General features: G+C 38.2%; 1 protein-coding gene across 7 annotated transcripts in view; it reads left to right on the plus strand.

Annotated features, from left to right (window-relative positions):
- DGKH (diacylglycerol kinase eta) overlaps positions 1–18,908 on the plus strand; it is a 207,351-nt gene that overhangs the window by 134,310 nt on the left and 54,133 nt on the right. For all 7 annotated transcript variants that reach the window (XR_010658504.1, XM_065901947.1, XM_065901946.1 and 4 more), the window contains 8 exons: positions 69–175; positions 843–968; positions 4,482–4,584; positions 5,663–5,822; positions 7,605–7,713; positions 7,845–7,984; positions 13,260–13,344; positions 15,287–15,372. Coding sequence is in view for 6 of the 7 variants with exons in the window: in XM_065901947.1 (XP_065758019.1) it covers positions 69–175; positions 843–968; positions 4,482–4,584; positions 5,663–5,822; positions 7,605–7,713; positions 7,845–7,984; positions 13,260–13,344; positions 15,287–15,372 (916 nt within the window). In the remaining variant the exon portion in view is untranslated. The remainder of the gene's footprint in view (positions 1–68; positions 176–842; positions 969–4,481; positions 4,585–5,662; positions 5,823–7,604; positions 7,714–7,844; positions 7,985–13,259; positions 13,345–15,286; positions 15,373–18,908) is intronic.

Genomic DNA, 18,908 nt, shown 5'->3' on the forward strand with positions numbered 1-18,908 from the left:
TGTGATTTCCTTTCATTGTTGGTCCAAAAGTACATAGTCACTTAGCAATGGTTGGCTTTTTTTTTTAGTGTGTAAATTCAAGGCTCACAAACGGTGTGCAGTGAGGGCAACAAACAACTGCAAGTGGACGACCCTGGCCTCCATCGGGAAGGACATCATCGAGAACGAGGATGGGGTAAGCTCCTTTCATCTCCGCTCTCTCCCAGGTCCCCCCGCCCCTTTATTCTCTGCTCCCGTGGCAATTAAGTGGGAGCCATCTAATTAGTTAAATTACAACAGGAAGTTAAGAGGAAGTGTTGATTGTTAGGATTAGATGGAAAGTTTGGGTAGATTGTGACTTTTTATTTTCAATTCTATCCTTCGTAGCTTCTCTCAGCTCTTGAATTTTAAGGGGATTGGTGTGTAAGGGCTTAGGAGGGGTTGTAGGGCTGGGCTGATGTTGTAGACCCTTATCTGGCCGACTAAGGTACTCTTTAAGGCTCAGCTCAGCTGTATACTCAGACATTCACTCCTCAGACTTCGGGGCCTGCTCCCCCCACGTTCAAAACCTTATCCCTCTTGCGTGCAAATCTCTGGCACCCCTTCCTGGTCACTTGATGATAATCCCTCTCTGTGCTCAGCGAGAATACAAGTCCTGCAGGGTAGGGGTTTAGTCTTATTTTTGTATCCCTATAGTGCTTGGACATAATAGATGCTCATTAAAAGTGGGGGAAAGGAGCGCATGCCAGGAATGACACATGTTGCTGATTCCATAGAGTAAGAAATCACTGCCTCTCTTCTCTGGGCTAGAACGATGTCCTCCGTGGTCTTTAACCTGACTGCCCTTTCTTCCTGCTGTGTAGGTGGCCATGCCTCACCAGTGGCTCGAGGGTAACTTGCCCGTGAGCGCCAAGTGTGCCGTCTGCGACAAAACGTGTGGTAGTGTTCTCCGTCTGCAAGATTGGAGATGCCTTTGGTGTCGAACGATGGTGAGAGTTTTACAGATATTTTCCATTAAGAGAAACGTTTCTTCCTGTATCTTCATCTGTGTGACTTAGAGACAAAGCTAAGAATTTATGGCAGAGCACAGCCTGGTAGGACACGCATCGTTTTGGTGGTGGTGGTTTAGTCGCTTAATCGTGTCTGACTCTTGTGACCCCGTGGACTGTAGCCTGCCAGGCTCCTCTGTCCATGGGATTTCCCAGGCAAGAATACTGGAGTGGGTTGCCATTTCCTCCTCCAGGGATCCTCCTGACCCAGGGATGGAACCCATGTCTCCTACATTGTAGGTGGTCTCTTGCATTGCAGGCATTCTCCTACATTTCTTTACCAGCTGAGCTGCCAGGGAAGCCCATTTTAAGGTGCACCTTTTTCAAAGTGTATTCCTTCCACTCTGGGTACTTCTGCACGTGCCCTGTTTATGACACCTATTCTTGTTATATATTTCTTTTATCTGAGGACCTCTTTCCCACACAGTCTTATTGTTTTTCATCAAGCTTCAGCTGCATCTAGTGGTTTGCTATTTTCAGCCCGTTTTAACACCTGTTGCTGACAGAAAGCCACCAGATTTTGACTGACAAGCAAGGTGTGGGTTTGCTACAACCTCATGTGTTTTCTCTTGACAGAAGCCAAGTTCAGTAGGCCCTGCACTGATACAATTTAAGTTGTATGCATTTATGTTTTAGAAATGAGTAAATATTTAAAATCTTCTTTGCACATGCAAGCAAGTGGTGGGAAGCAGATACAGTGCAGCATGGAGCCCACGGCAAGGAATTCTCCCACCTCTGACATACTGCGTGAGACTGGGCCTCCATGCTGCAGGAGGGTGGTCCGAGCAGGAGCTCAGGGTGACCTCACGGCCCTCAGAGGGTGACGTGGGGCCAAAAGACGGCGGGGCGAGGAGGCAGTGTGCGCCCACCTGAGCACTGGGCGATGCTGTCCCACTGGGGTGCTGATTGCCTTATTGAGGCTGAGTTGTTTGGTCATGTTTTGAGTCTTGGAAGTCACCCCCTCCCCCCAAGAAAAAAAGATGGGAAACCATTGCTCTCAGTAAGTATGTTGAAGGGACTTCCGTGGTGGTTCAGCGGTCAAGAGTCTATACTTCCACTGCAGAGGTGAGAGTTCAATGCCTGGTCCAGGAACTAAAATCTTTTCATGATGTGGCCAAAAAATTAAAATTAAAATTAAAATAGTGTTAATAAAAATTTTAAAAATACTGTTGATTTGAAGATCAGTGAATGCAAGAGGTCTGCATGTGATGTCTTAATTTTGTAATCAATGAGATTGATTCCATGGGCCATGGAGGAAAAATAACTCCCGTGACTTATTTTTAGTCAGGACTGATAGGTTATCTTGTATTCCCTTTTCATCTTTGAAGCAAACATGATTCTCCTGATCGCCATGATTTTGTTTTCCTTCATCAATTAGCTCTTTTATTGCCATAGATGTTACTTTTTATTTTTTTATCCCATTTAATATAATATACAGATTATATTAGATAATCTCTTTCTTTTTGGAGTTTTCGTGCAACCCTAACCCTGAAAACATTCTTGTGCCATTCAAACCAGATTTTAAGTCAAGATTCCATCCCACCTAAGATTTCTTTTTTGGGGGGATAACTGCTGATGCATACCTCTACCACCGCTTTTATTAGTCTGCATTTGCTGAAGTCTATTTCTCTACCTCTGAAACTGCAGCTGCTCTTTTTATAACTTTTTGAAAAGAAAGGAGATCATCTGTGTGATGATTCATTTTAGAAAGGTTTTATAAAAATTGTCTTTACATGCAATATCTAGCACTCTACTTATCTTTAGCAGCTATTATTTTTTTTAATTGAAGTATGCTTGATTTACAGTGGGGTGTTAGTTTCAGGCGTGCTGCACAGAGATTCAGTTATACATAAGTAAATATATATATATTTATATATATTTATTTTCAGATTCTTTCCCTTATAGCTATTAGAAAATATTGAGTCGAGTTCCCTGTACTGTACAGTAGGTTCTTGTTGGTTATCTATTTTACACACAGTAGTCTGTATACGTTAATCCCAAACTCCTAATTTATCCTGCAGACATAGGAGATAAACTTACAGTAACCAAACAGGAAAGCTTGCTGTTATTCAGTCGCACAGTCGTGTCTGAGTCGGTGATGCCATCCAACCATCTCATCCTCTGTTGCCACCTTTTCCATCCCTCTTAATCTTGTACATCACATACACTATCGTTGATCTGTTATGATATTATTTTGCCTTTAAATTATGAGTTTCTAACAGCAGAATATCTAGTATCTAAACATAGTCACTTGGTTCAAAACCAAACCAAGCCGTATTTCCACAACCTTAATGAATCAGCTCCTAAGTTTGCCAGCTGTTGTCTAGTTTGTGGTCATAGTTTTATCTTTTTCATAAAAATAGTGACGATATAATTTTATTTCTGCTTGTTTCTTTTAACATTGTTATAATTTTTCTGTTTTACTTCATGATTCTCAAACAGTTTTCTTTTAAAACTGTGCATTCTCGTTTTTCTAAAATCCGTGTGGATTAATTATTATAAACCATATTAAGAAACTGTCCCAAATCAGGTCATCAGCAGAACAAAAATCACTATTAAATTTCAATTATTTTCTCAAAAGTTTTGATAAATATGTGTTTAACTGATATGCCAGTTTTCTAAAAGGACTAATGAAATAAAACCACATTAAATAAGTGCTTTATGAAGTGCCTGCTTTTACTGATAAAGCATTTAAAGGCTCTCTAGGTAGGTACATAAATTATTCTAAATTGCCTAGGTCCTACATTATTTGTTTGCCCTGCTTGAGTGGCCTTGCACCTTTTTTTGCTACGGAGTTAAGACATCTGCTGAGTGCTGGGGATGTAGATCACTTCTCAAGATGAGTGGGTGATAGTAAGACCTTTCTCTTTTCCTTTCTGAGCCTGCAGTCTAGCTGAGACAGTAGGCACAGATGTCCTTAAAACTGTACTAGCATGACGGTGTTATAAAAAGGGTGTGAATAGAAAGTTGCAGGATCCCTGCAGACGCCTTGCAGACTGTATTTATTTTCATTATATTCTGTAAGAATTTTGTACAGTCAATGTCATCAGTTTTTTCTATGGACAGTGATGCTGGACACATACCATTTTGCTTCCCTTCTTCATCCCTTCTTCCCTCCCTTCCTCTCTTCTCTTCTTCCTTCTTCTTTCCTCTGATCTCCTTCCTCTATCTCTTCCTTTCTCCTTGCTTTCACCAGGCATTTACTGACTACATACAACTTGCCTGAGTCACCCATAGAAACAGACTGCACAGACCAAATCAAATTCCTATCTCTAAAATGATTAGTCCATTCCTTAGAAGTATAAACACTGTGCCATTAAAATAATTTATGAATTCCTGAACATTTGAAGATGCACTTGATCTTTATTTTTCAGTTCCTTAGACATAGTTTGTACCATAATGAAACATGGGTGTATGTTAGTGATTCCTGAAGGTTTATTTCTTTGCTTCTAGGTACACACTGCCTGTAAAGATTTATATCATCCTGTGTGTCCACTTGGCCAATGTAAAGTATCTGTCATACCTCCAATTGCACTAAACAGCACTGATTCTGATGGTAAGTGTCAGTAGTATAAGTATGTGATTCCTGGTTTATCAAATGTTGATATGTACACTATTTTCCTAGTATAAATAACATTGTAGTTGGTTATTCTGGTCAGTTTTTATATAATAATTCCATTTCAATTGCAGAACAGTACATTTAATTTATACAAGAACATTTTAAAATTAAGGTTTAACATAACTATTAACACAGTGGTGAAATTACAGTGTAGAAGATTTATAGATTTTACATTTCTACAAATCAAATAAGATCATTATTCCATAAGAAAATGCAACCTGAACAAATTAATTTTTTATAAGCATTTTTTCCCTTCTGTAATTGAAACTGCCCATTAGCAAAGCTCTTTTTGAAACCTGTTTTCCTATCGTTTCATTGTAGGAATTTATATTCCCATACATTCATTCACTTTTTTAAATGTTAATATTTTACAACTTAATTGTACATGTGGAAGAACCCATTTACAACACTGGTTTGGGGATAGCATACTTATCACTTCTTTGTAAACAAACCGTATTACATAAGGCTTTTACCATAAACTATTATTAATGTTTTGCATCAATAAAGTGCCTTATGCTTCTCAAACTTTTTATAGAAATATGCCAATAGATATCATAGCTACTAGAAGCTGCACAAGATATGATTTTTTTAACCTGTACTGAACTCCCTCTAAGCCCCAATATTTCAAAGTTCTGTTATTTATTATAAAATTTAAAAATACTTTGAGACCTTAACACGGGAGGTGTTAAATATTTTATAATACTGAAAATTAGCATGACCCTTTAACAACTGTGAATTTGTAGACTATGATTGGCCTCTCTTAATAATTAAGTGTCGTTAGGGCAAGTGGTAGATCTCAAATTATCTGTGCTTAATACTTTCACCATCTTTTGTATGATTTTTCATTATAGCTCATTTTAAAAGGTAAGTTCTGTGTTCTTAATATGTAAGTAATAAACCTGTCTGCATATGGGAGCTCTGAAGTATGAATTTCTTGTTTTTCTTCTAAAGTTTTGTTAAGAGAAAGTGGTACATATTGATCTTACATTGTGTTTTTGTTTCTTTCCCCCCACAGGTTTCTGTAGAGCAACGTTTTCATTCTGTGTTAGTCCTTTATTGGTTTTTGTCAATTCTAAGAGTGGAGATAATCAGGGAGTAAAGTTTCTTCGTCGATTTAAACAGTTACTAAATCCAGCTCAGGTGTTTGATTTGATGAATGGCGGTCCTCATTTGGGGTAATTGATTACTGACAAATCTTCCTTGAATGAAATGTAGCACTAAGTGTGAAATACATTTGGTTTTTCAGTTCATGAAAATTGTAGATTCATCTAGACGCCTCTGGGTTGATCTTCTCACACTTCGTTTTTTTAACGTTCTAATTATAAATTTTAACACAACCTTTTTGATATTTATGTAACTTCCTTGTGTGCCCAAAGTTCTAGAATTTGTTTAGAAAATGTTTTAGAATATGTCCTACATCAAACAATTCTGTTTGCTTAGCTCTCAGAAGTAGACCAACTTGTGTAAATGGAGAAATACAAAAAAATAACTTCAGAAAATGATTTGCATGAGAAGCTAGTATTGAACTGTAAACAGTACAAATAATCAGTTATTTAACCAAAACACAGATACTCTTGTGGATCTCAGAAACAAGTTCTTAAGGATTTCAGACTTGGTTCCCATAAATGACAAAAAGTACTTTTGTTAACTGTCCATTTCAAACTTCCTGGAATGTCATATAATTTAAAATCTGGGGGAAAAAAATAAGTGTTTCAGTGATGGAAAATATGCCTTGAGGCACTTTGAATACATTTTTAGTATCTATCTATTTATTAGTGTATATATATATGATATTTGTTGAAGAGGTGATATTGAGTCATCTGAACCAGGGGCGTACAACCGCTTTATGATTTACCTATGCCAACCTGGCTTTTCTCTTGAATTCCACTGTAACACAGAAGTAGAAGTGAAGGTTTTAGATACCAGTTCCTGAAAATGCCTTTTGTGTTTTGTGATTCAGCACTCTCCATCTTCTCTGTTTCTCTTCTCAGTCTCTCTGTGCCCCTTTTCACTTTTGTCCTTTCGGGGTCTTCCTTCTTGTTTCCATTGCCTTTTTCTTACTATCTCAGGCCCTTCTGGTTCCGTGGGTATCGACCTTCATTTGAACCCAAGTCCTTCCTTATGTGCTCTATCTCCCTTCCTTCCCTCTGCATGGGTCCTGTCTCTTTCTCATCTAGCTTCTCTCATCACCTCTGTCTCTCCCATTGCTAATTAGCTTTGTCTCCCTTTCTAGCATATTTGTTTTATAATCCTTCATGGCTCCAATATCTTATTTTTTCACATTTTTTCTACTCATCCTCTAAAATTCCAAGGAGCTCCTTTTGTGAAATTTCTTGAGATTGTCTCCATATTTTTTCAATTTTCCACAATACTTGAGGTGTACAAAGGTACATTCAGAAGGTGAGGTGTGTCAAAATTTGAGATGAAGGAAGGCAGAAGTAAAAAGATTGACCTGAGAAAAGGAAAAGAGGAAGTAAAAAAACTATTGGCAGTATGGTGGGGGTATAATAGTGATGTTTGGTGGATCTCTAGGAATCACCCCCAGGCCACTCAAGAGCATCAGTGCCCTGGATTCTCAACCCTGGGTTTAATATGCTACTCATGGAAATAATATATCCTTGTGATAGAAAGAAAAAGTCACTACTTTTACCATCACCTATCACTTAACCTTTAATAATCTTTCTTAGATTCTGCTTCTTTTTTGTTTTCGCATTTCTCACTCCCCTTTCTTCCTAATTTTGTCTCCATTTCTGCTTATAATCCTCTTTCCTCTTTATGATTAAGACATTTTCGTGAGTTCAGCATTGCACTCAAATTAATTTTTATAGTATGATTCACCTGTAAGAGTTCTTATATTTAATCTGAAGATGAGTACCAATAAGTAACAACAGAATGACGAAAGAATTGGAGAAAGTGACTTTTATTCACTTATCCTAAAATAAACTTCTTACTTTCAGTTTAAGATTATTCCAGAAGTTTGACAATTTCCGGATTCTTGTTTGTGGAGGAGATGGAAGTGTAGGTTGGGTTTTGTCAGAAATTGATAAGCTCAACTTGAACAAACAGGCAAGTGGTCATCATTCTTTTCATTGCTAGTTAACATGAATGTACCCTAACTTGCTGACCAGTGAAGTGCAGAAATGTCAGAGGCCCTCTCTCTCGACTTGTCTGAGGTCTGCTGTGGGGCTGTTTTTCAGTGTCAGCTGGGAGTACTGCCTCTGGGCACGGGAAACGACCTTGCCCGCGTTCTCGGCTGGGGAGGCTCCTACGATGACGACACCCAACTTCCTCAGATACTTGAGAAGCTGGAACGAGCCAGTACCAAAATGTTGGACAGGTAATAACAAATCCTCTTCTAAAACTAGATTGAAAGCAGCATACTGATACCCTCTTTTTGATGATTAGAATTGTACTGACAGTAAGCCCATGAAGGGGTTCCACCCTTGTGGTCTAGAACAGAGCCTGACACAGATCAGACACTCTGTAAATATGTTTTTTGAGTGAATGAATGAATTTTTTTTTAATGAGAAAACTAGTTTAATGAACCCATTATTTTAAAGATAGATGGCTACATTAATACTTACTGTTGTTTAGTCACTCAGTCCTGTCCTACTGTTTGTGGACTGTAGCCCACAAACTACAGACCTCCCCATGGACTGTAGCCCACTAGTCTCCTCTGTCCATGAGATTTTTCCAGGGAAGAATAGTGGAGTAGGTTTCTATTTCCTTCTCCAGGGGATCTTCCCAACCCAGGGATTGAAACCGCATCTCCTGCATTGTTAGGCAGATTCTTTACCACTGAACCATTTGGAAAGCTCATGTTGATACTAATTACTTTTAACTGCTGTTTGGGTCAGAAAGCTTAAATAGTTAATTTGTGGGGGTCTTTTGAGGAATATACTAGGCATGGCCGTTTCATCTTCTGGTTTCATGAGAACCAAAGAAAACATACAAACTTTAGATAGTTTATCTTCTTAATTATACATGTTAATAAGAAATTGAGCCAACAAAATACTAAAAAATATAATCCTTTCCCAGGGACAGGAAAATGCTAGGAAAACAGCTTCACATGGAGGAACCATCACTATTTTTATGGTGTTCTGGATTGCATCTCTTAACTGCTCTCCCTGTAAATACCCCACATGTAAAAAGAAAAAAAATCCCAGTCTGTGTGACCTGAGTATTATGGAGGAGGTGTTTAGAATTGACATATAGGGAGCAACTGGGCTTCCGTAGTGGCTCAGTGATAAAAAAATCCATCTGCCAGTGTAGGAGATGTGGGTCCGATTACTGCATCAGGAAGCTCCCCTGGAGAAGGAAATGGCAGCGCACTGCATTATTCTTGCCTAGAGAATGCCATGGACAGGGGAGCCTGGTCGGCTACAGTCTACGGGGTTGCAAAGAGTTAGACACGACTGGGCGCAGGCGCATAAGGAGCAACCAGGACTCAGTAAGCAGTAACCTCCATCATCACTGGAACACAAATGTCAAAATCTCATTATAAACTTGAGCTAGCATGAATCAAAACAACTCTGATAGGATTAGCCATCTGTGGAACTCTTCCTGAAAATAACAAAATCTCATCAGGGAGCCACCAATCCAAAATGTGATTACTCTGAAATAAGCTGTAACCTAATTAATGGTAACGTTGCCTGTCATAAGGTAATGTTGCAATGGCTGATTCTTCTGCTGACAGGATATTTAAAAAGAAAGCTAGGTTGGTGAGCATTTATCTGTGTTAATCCCAAACCAGTCATGAGAGGGATCCACTGGTAGTTTGGGAGCATAAAGTGGACTCAGTCTGCAGTCTTTAAAAGAGTCTGGAGGTGGTTTCCCAGAAGACTGCCCAATTCAACGCTTACCAAACCCTACAAGGTATTTTAAATGGCTTTTTGTTGTAAATTTATATACCACTCTCCCTACAACCTCGGAAATACTGTGAGGCATTTCCTCTGCACTGGGTATGTGCTTTTCCCTTGTATGTTATAAACATTAACTTCTCCAGGTGGTTAGCAGAGAAACAACACCTCTGCAGTAAAATTCCTTAATACAGACCTGCAAAAAAAGTGTAAGTGAGACTCTCAGTCGTGTCCGACTCTTTGGGACCCCATGGACTATACAGTCCATGGAATTCTCCAGGCCAGAATACTGGAGTGGGTAGCCTTTCCCTTCTCCAGGGGATCTTCCCACAGGGATCCAACCCAAGTCTCCTGCATTGCAGGTGGATTCTTTACCAGCTGAGCCACAAGGGAAGCCCCCACCACCCCCCACCAAAAAAAAAAAAAGCAAAAAAAAAAAAAAAACACTCAAAAAAAAACAAAGGGGATTTAAAGAGCTAGGACTATGGTCAGAAACATAACATAGTTTTGTTCCTGTGCGTTCTTTACTAATTTAAGAATTGTTGTTGTTGTTCAGTTGATAAATCGTGTCCAACATGATGAACTGCAGCACACCAGGCTTCCCTGTCCATCACTATCTCCTAGAATTTGCTCAAAGTCATGTTCATTGAGTTGGTAATACCATCCAACCGTCTCATCCTCTGTCACCCCTTCAGTCAGTCAGAAGGCCACAGGATAACAGGATATCTTTAGCTGATTGTTGTTGTTCAGTTGCTAAGTTGTGTCCAGTTCTTTGCCACCTTGGACCACAGCACACCAGGCTTCCCTGTCCTTCACCGTCTCTCAGAGCTTGCTCAAACTCATGTCTATTGAGTCAGTGATGCCATCCAACCATCTCATCCTCTGTCATCCCCTTCTCCTCCTGCCTTTAATCTTTCCCAGCATCAGGGTCTTTTCCAGTGAGTTGGCTCTTTGCATCAGGTGGCCAGAGTATTAGAGCTTCATCTTCAGCATCAGTCCTTCCAAGAATATTCAGGGGTGATTTTCTTTAGGGTTGACTGCTTTGATCTCCTTGCAGTCCAAGGGACTCTCAAGAGTCTTTTCCAGCACCACAATTTGAAAGCATCCATTCTTTGGCACTCAGCCTTCTTTATGGTTCAACTCTCACATCCGTACGTGACTACTGGAAAAACCATAGCTTTGACTATATGGACCTTTGTCAGTACAAGTGGAAAACTGATGTTTAATAATATTCCACATCATATATGCTTTTTCTTATATATTAACTTATTTAGTCCTCAAAACAACACTGGCTAAGAAAAGCATTATTATGACTATGTCACAAAGATGAATGCTGAGTCTTCTGGAGACAGTGGGTGTAAGAATGACTAGTATTTTTGGCTACCTGGCATATCTAGTTGCTTTTCTTGATAGAGTATCATCTTGTTTAATCCTCACTATACATTTAAGAGATGGATAATACTATCGTCTCTATCTTCCAGGTTAAAAGGTTCAGGAAATTTTTTATGTTTTCAAGGTCAAATCACTGATAAGTGGTTGAAGTGATTGTGTACACCAAAATACAGACTCTTTCCAAGGGCCTTTGTTCAACACTGTACTCACTCTTTAATGCAAATGCATGCATGCTAAGTCGCGTCAGTTGTGTCTGACTCTTTGCAACCCCAAGGACTGCAGCCCACCAGGCTCCTCTGTCCATGGGATTCTCCAGGCAAGAATACTGGAGTGGGTTGCCATGCCCTCTTCCAGGGGATCCTCCCAACCCAAGGATTGAATGCACATCTCTTTTGTCTTCTGCATTGGCGGGCAGGTTCTTTGGGAAGCCCTTAATGCACACAATCATCACCAAATTGGTTCTTACTTTCTGCCTCCAGCTCTGCCTAGTAGGTACCAGTAAGCATCCCTTCCTGGCTTGTGCTGAGACTTTCTCCTGTTTCTTCAACTCCAGTCATTTGTCAATAAAGGGAAGAGGTATAGGTGGAAGGTGCAAGGACACCTGGGTGGATTTCTTTCCCAATTCTTTAACCATCCTTTGACCAGAGAAGTATTTCCAGGTATACGGAACTTGACTTCCTTGTTTTCAGTTGTGATTTTCCCTTCTTGATGTTTTACAAAGTTTTATTATTTTATTCATTACTTTTATTACATCTGTTTTCTACACCAGAATATATGCTTTATTGGAGAAGTTATATTCACTTTTGTATTACCAGACCCTTGAATACTGTCAGTGTGAGATGTTCAGTACATACCTGTTGCATGGATGAGTGAAGGAAAGAAAGACTTTTTATGCTCAAATATGTATATTTGTAATGAGGGCTTCCATGCTGGCTCAGCAGTAATCTGCCTGCAATACAGGAGATGGCAGTTTGATTCTGGGTCAAGAAGGAAACGGCAGCCCACTCCAGTATTCTTTCTGGGCAAGTCCCATGGACAGAGGAACCTGGCACGCTGCAGTCCATGGGGTCTCGAAGAGTCACACACAACTTAGTGACTAATCCAGTAATAGGCATATATTTATAATATATTCATATCAAGAGTTCAATAGCAGTTATACACATCTATTTAGTTTACACACCCTAACAGATAACCTATGTCTTTCAGGGAATTCTCTTAGAATTTGAATTTTGATGCAGACTTATTAGTCTGATTGATATACTAGGTTCTGTTTACATACTGATGCTAATCTTGGGATTTCCCTTAGGTTCTGTCACTGTGATTTGCTTTTCTTAAAATTTCATAATTTGCAGTACTGCTCTTATTATGCTTTGTGTCTTTGAAAAATCTTTATTTCACATCTTGTTACTGACAATAATAATATCTATACACAATTGTTCTTCTCAAGTGTTGAAATTGTTTTAGATAGATGACTGGATTTATGGATTGCTTATGTCTAACAGCAAATGATTCAGTGTTTGGTTTGAAATTAATATTTATAGCTAATTGAAATGAATTTGCTTCAGTTAAGCATTATTTCTATTAATATTTTCCTCTCCATTCCGCACTTACTTTCTTAATGTAAGGACGATTTAGCTAATTTCCATTTCATGTCTGTATAAGCTGACTTGGTAAGACTGTTACTTGCAGAATGATTTATTTTTCATAGGTACTGTGCATTTATTTAATCTTGGACATTATTTTAGAATTTGGGGTTGTGACCCGTTAGTAACTTTTATAATCTAATTCGAAATTGCAGTGAGATTATTTAAAAAGTAAAACAGAAAAGAACAGAAAAATCATAATTCTTTGCACTTAGTGAAGAGAGGCGGTCTTGTTACATATGTACATTTCTTACTGTGGGCCATGGCCTTCAAATGTTCGAAAGTCTCCGATTCGAGATTTGGTAAGATAGGGAAATCATGAATTATGAATCAGCGTTTTATGAGATTGCGAGAAGTCCATCTTTTGCCCTGTTTGGTTACTTCAGACGTGGTAAACATGTTCATGAATGTGTGTGCACGTGTTTGTGAGGGGCTTCCCTGGTGGCTTGGACGGTTAAGAATCTACCTGCAGTGCAGGAGACCCAGGTTCAATCCCTGGGTCAGGAAGATCCCCTGGAGGAGGAAATGGCAACCCACTCTAGTACTCTTGCCTGGAGAATCCCATGGACAGAGGAGCCTGTTGGGCTACAGTCCATGGGGTCGCAAAAGAGTCAGACAAGACTGAAGCGACTTAGCATGAGCATGTGTGGATGTGAGGTGAGACCAAAATCTATTAAATTTTAAAGGAATTTTAGACCAGATATTCTTCTCCCTTCAGGTGGAGTATTATGACCTATGAACTCAAATTGCCGCCAAAAGCTTCTCTACTTCCCGAACCTCCAGAGGCGTCTGAAGAATTTTATGTAAGACTTTAACTCTTTACCTGTTTATCACTTGAAAACAGAGTTGAGTATCTTGAACGATAAAAAAAACACGTATAAGATATGGTAGCATGTTCACTTAATTGTAATTGTTCTTATTTGGGGTTTGGTCTCACTGACTGCCTCTACTCCTCCCCTCTAGAGGAAAGAATCCTTCCCGTCTCGGTTAGGGCGCTTCCCCGACACCCTCCTTGGCTGTGTGAATTCAGCCACGTCACTCGCCTTCGTGGGTCTCGTCTTCATGGACCTCACCTGTTGGGGAGGCGCCATGTTGGGAGGATTGAAGGAGGTGATGAGGTGTGGAAAGCTTTGCGCATGCAGACTCCCTTGCTCGCACCCCAAGAGAATTCTCCCTGAATATTCTTCCTGCCGGTTTACTCTTTCCAGCAGGGCTCTAGGGAAGCCAGCTGATGCCTGGCTCCTGTCAGCTTTCACTCATCTCCTGCTTCAGCCATGAGCACCTGTTTGATTATTAGGTGCTCACCCAGCTCCCTTAAATAACCTCCAAGCACACCAATACTTGTTGCCAGAATATTGTAGAATGTCTCTCTTGCTGCTTTACCCTCTGTGTTGAGGGCGTGTCAGAATAGCCTTCCTAGGTTAAGGTTCTCTAGGTTAAGCCTGTTGATCAAGATAAAGGAAGACAGTGCCCTTCATTCCATCCCTGCTCTACACCTTAATAACTACAGTTTTTAGACGTTCTTAAAGACTCTACATTCTGATTAAACCGCAAAGCACTGGAGATTTTAAAAATAACGTAATTTTCAAAGGATTATTCTCTGACTTACTAAGATCGTTTGGTCTATGATAGCTTATTTTTTCCCTCTAGGAAAATTCATCTGTTTGTTTTACAGTTGAAATCTTTGTTTTGTCATTAAGAAAATTATGATCTTGTCAAAACTTAGGAAAGGAATAATATCTAGAAACATGGGCTTTATTCCTTAAAGAAACTAACTGTATTTAAATTTTTTCCCTGATATAGAAATAGCAAAAACTGCTTCTAAAAAATTAGGAAAATACAAAAACATCTAACAAAGAAAAGAAAAATTTTATTTATAGTCCTGCCACCCAGAGGTACATATGTGCTCAATCACTTCAGTCACATTCAGCTCCTTGTGACCCCGTGGACTGTGGCCCTCCAGGCTCCTCTGTCCATGGGATTCTCCAGGCAAGAACACTGGAGTGGGTTGCCATGCCCTCCTCCAGGGGATCTTCCCGACCCAGGGACCGAATCTGTCTCTTCCGTCTCCTGCGTTGGCAGGCAGGTTCTTTACTACTAGTGCCACCTGAGAAGCCCTAATTACTAATATTTAATAATCACTGTTAAAGATGAATATATTTTCTACTTTATTTCCAGCAGCACTTCTGTTTGTGTTTATAAGAATATTTTATCCAACTATAAACGTAAAGGTTTTATAGGAACCAATCTTTTTTCTTCATAGAATTTTTAAATGTTATAAATTTTCTCTCCAGAGGGACAAAAGGAGGAGATTATCTTGCTCTTCTTACTTCAGAGGTGTCTATCTCCTAGCATATAAAATAAAGCTGGACAATTTACTTTTATCACATGTGTAGTCACTGAGTATAAGGTACAGCTGTAACTACATGGAAGAAGGCTATTTTTAGTGTAAAAGATTTTGAATGAAACTTCCTACAAAACTTTAAATGGATTTTCTGGTTTTCTCTGAGAATATGAATTAAAGAATCCAGAAACTAAGAACCTTTCAGAGAAAGGAAATACTTATATATTTTGTATAATGACTCTCATAGATGTATTATTTATTTCATTAAAGTCATTTATATTTCATTATAGCCATTGCCGTGTGTCACATGCGTCAAGATGATCCCATTTTTGAAGCACTAATAACAGAGTTGTATGAATGCCAGCAACAGTAATACAGGGTAGGTTTTTTATTTTTTCCAGATGACAATTTATGAAGACTCAGTTGCAGCTCATCTTACAAAAATCCTCAATTCTGATGAACATGCAGTGGTCATATCTTCTACCAAGTGAGTTGTGGCGTTCAAGTCATGAAATAGTTACATGGCGAAAATGAGAGGAAAGCATTTTATCTTTCTTATTTAAACAAACATTTATGATTAATTATGATGTGGAAAACACATTTTACTATAATTCATTATTTCCATAAACATTACTATTTAGGGATCGTTTACATCAGAAAAAGGAAAATAGCAATGAGATGTTTCAAAATGACATTTCTCAGCATGGTTAAATTTTGTAATTATATTTGAATTCAAAGTTATCAGATTTTAGTTGTTGATTCCATACTTGGACCCCCAAACTACTTGATTTTATTATGTTTTATTAATTGTTGCCTGGGTAGAATTTAGGATTTTGGTGTGAAGCATCCTCTACTGCCGTCATAAGAAATGGAAAATCAGCTGGAGGAAGGGGTGAAACCCACTCAAATTTTCAACTGATAAGTGAAAGTAAAAACATGCTTTAGGATTCTGGTTTAGCAAGGAAATATCACTGATACACAGAAAGAAGTGAGAAAGAGGAAGTAAAGAAAGGTGATGGGAAAGTGATGGAGAAAAAAAGACATACAATTTAGTATGTTATATACTTAATTAGCCAATAAATCAAGGAAAGACAAGATAAATCATTATAAACAAATTTGCTTGTGACAAAAGTACGAATGTAGTGGCAGTCGCTTTTGATGCTATAACCCCCAGGAAGCGGAGATATGACCGAGCAGTAGGAAGAGAGTTGAGCTGTGTAAGACAAGGGAACACACTGGTTGCCCAGATTGGTGAGCTCCAGAGCTCTTTGTTTGATGGACAGTGCTGCTACTGGGTTTTTGGGTTTGATGCCTCGGTTGGGTGTTTTCTGATTAGCTGTATTGCTTTATGGTGAAATGTACAAATCTGAACTTTGTCCCAGGCCTTAACACTTCCTATGGCCTTTTTCATCTTGGGTCAAATCCATACACTAAAGTTATTTCCTTAGGTATTTCTTACGCTACTTCTACAGGAAGCTATTTGCATTTGCACTCTGACCCTATGAGTCAAATGCTTCTTTACAGGACATTTTAAAGGATATTGTTAGAAAACATGAAAAGTTGAAATGGGACCTTTTTAAAGGTATAAAAAGTTGCAGAGTTATTCTTTAATATAGTTAAGTAAATATTGTATTTGGCCAACTTTCTTAGTTTGGATGTTAGCAGAGCTTTAATATTGAACTTTGTGTATTTGATGTGTTTGGTTACTGCCTCCTTTACATTTTATATATTTTTTATTTTATTTCTTTAAGAGTATAATTGACATAACATTTTTTAAATAAAATTTTATGTAGAATATCAATATTTAAAAACTAAAATTCTTGTTTTGTTGACATTAATACACTGGATAGTATTAAGTTATTGGTTATTTATGAGAAAAAATAAGCAATAAGGTTACAGGTGACAGTTTTAGTTTATATTCAATGCAGTTTCCAGCTATCTGTATTTTATGTTGGTTATGTAATTGTAAGAATGCCATTTTTATTTATTAATTGAGGACAATTTCCTTACAACTATGTAACCAACATAAAATACAGAAATAGCTGGTAACTGTGTTGAGTATAGCCCGAGACTTGCACAAAAAGTAGTGAATTCAAAATTAAAAGCTAACGTAGTATTGTTCTCTTACATGCTTAATGATCTGAGAACATTTTTAAAATTATGATCTATATTTCTGAATTAAATTTTAATCTAGCCTTGGTGGAATCCTTGAAATATTTCTGAAAAACAGCTTGAAAACCACTGACGTAAGTCCCAGTGCTGTGCTGTCAGTCTGAGGTCCTAGATGAGATCCGGCCGTTTGCTGGCTTTGTGACCCATGTCTATTTTATCAAGTGTAAGAATGGAAAGAATGCCTGTCCTTCCTCCCTCATGGAACTGTTAGGGGAATTAACTTGAGGAACAAAATAAATATAGAACTTACGAAGTACAGAGTGCTGTATTAAATTGTGGTGTCATCACCTCATGTTTTATCCAACTGCATTTCACATTTTTTCTTTGACCTTGACCTGGCTTCCTGTCTAGCCTCTACTGTTAGCTTAGCTTTGGATTCCTCCCTGACTGGCTCATTTGCCTTTAAGCAGACTCTGTTCCTGTCTTGGTCCCTGCTTGTCACTTGTCCGGACTCCCAGACCTGCCCAGGTGCCTGACCTTTGCAACTGCAGATTGAAATTCAAGGGCATTTGCCATAATGAGGTTCAAGAGAGAAAAGATGGGACTATATGCAATAACTTTGTATCAGTAATATAGTAATAGTACCAGTATAGTATGTTTTTGCTATGCCAGTAATACAGTACCAATATAGTATATTTTTATATCCGTATAGTATATTTTTGAGTGTGTTTTTTTTCTTTTGACCTTACCAAGTGGCATGCAGAATCTTAGTTCCCCCACCAGGGATCAAACCTGCGCCTGCTGCAATGAAAGTGCAGAGTCTTAGCTGCTAGACCGCCAGGGAAGGTCCTTACTTTGATTTTTTGTTACAGACTTTCACAGACATAGAAAAAAATTGAGACATTAGTATAATGATTTTCTACCATACCTATCACTCAGCTTCAGTATTTTGTCAATGTTTTGTTTTCTACTCCCCACTTTCTCTTGCTGGTGTATCTAAGCAAATCCTGAAAACCATTTTATTCCAGTTTCAGTTTGTATATCCAATAATTTTTAAAAACTCTAATAAAATTAATAATAATTAATCAACTTATATTCTATTTCTTTAATTTTCTTGAAGTTCTTTTTGTTTTTAAACAGTTGATTCATTCAAACCAAAATCCTAACAAGGCACATATTGCCTTTAGGTTTTATGTCTCTAAAACATGGAAAATCTATAATATTTCTCCCTGCTTTTAAAAAATTGTGTTATTGAGGCATGACCCATACACAATGAAGTGCTCAAACCATAAAGGTACAACTGAGTGCTTAGAAAAAACCACAACACATTCACACTCACATTCTTCTGACCACCACCCAGATAAAGAATTTCCTTCTCTTGTTAGTGCCATTTAATTATTGAATGATACAGTATTAAGGCAGAACATTTTTAAAATAAACCTCCTGTTTTTTATGTCTATATTTGTTTCATAAGATAGTAATTCTCAGTCGCTTAAGCTATTTTTAACTATTTTTAAATGTTGAAAATGCTGATGAAAAAGCTGTATTTCATCAGCATAGCTAATAAGTAGGTTAACTAATGTAGTTCAACGCAACATCAATATTTCTTTGACTTTGAAATTTTGTCAGTCCAGTAAGTCAACATGAGTTATCTTCTGAGATTCAGAAGCACTAATTAATCATTATAGATGTCATTTATTAATAAAGATAAAAAACAAGTTTTTAAGTAAATGCCATTTTCTCTGTAGACAAAACTTCTCAGAAAATGGGCTCACTAGCAGGAAACAAAATAATAAAACTGGAATCATTGTCTTAGAACCATAGAATTTTAGATTTGGGAACCGTCTTAGACATAACTTAGGCAACCCGCCCTCACTGAACGGATGAGGTGTGATATATAGTTCTTAGACT

This window comes from Muntiacus reevesi, chromosome 11 (genome assembly GCF_963930625.1).
Source record: "Muntiacus reevesi chromosome 11, mMunRee1.1, whole genome shotgun sequence".
NCBI lineage: Eukaryota > Metazoa > Chordata > Mammalia > Artiodactyla > Cervidae > Muntiacus > Muntiacus reevesi.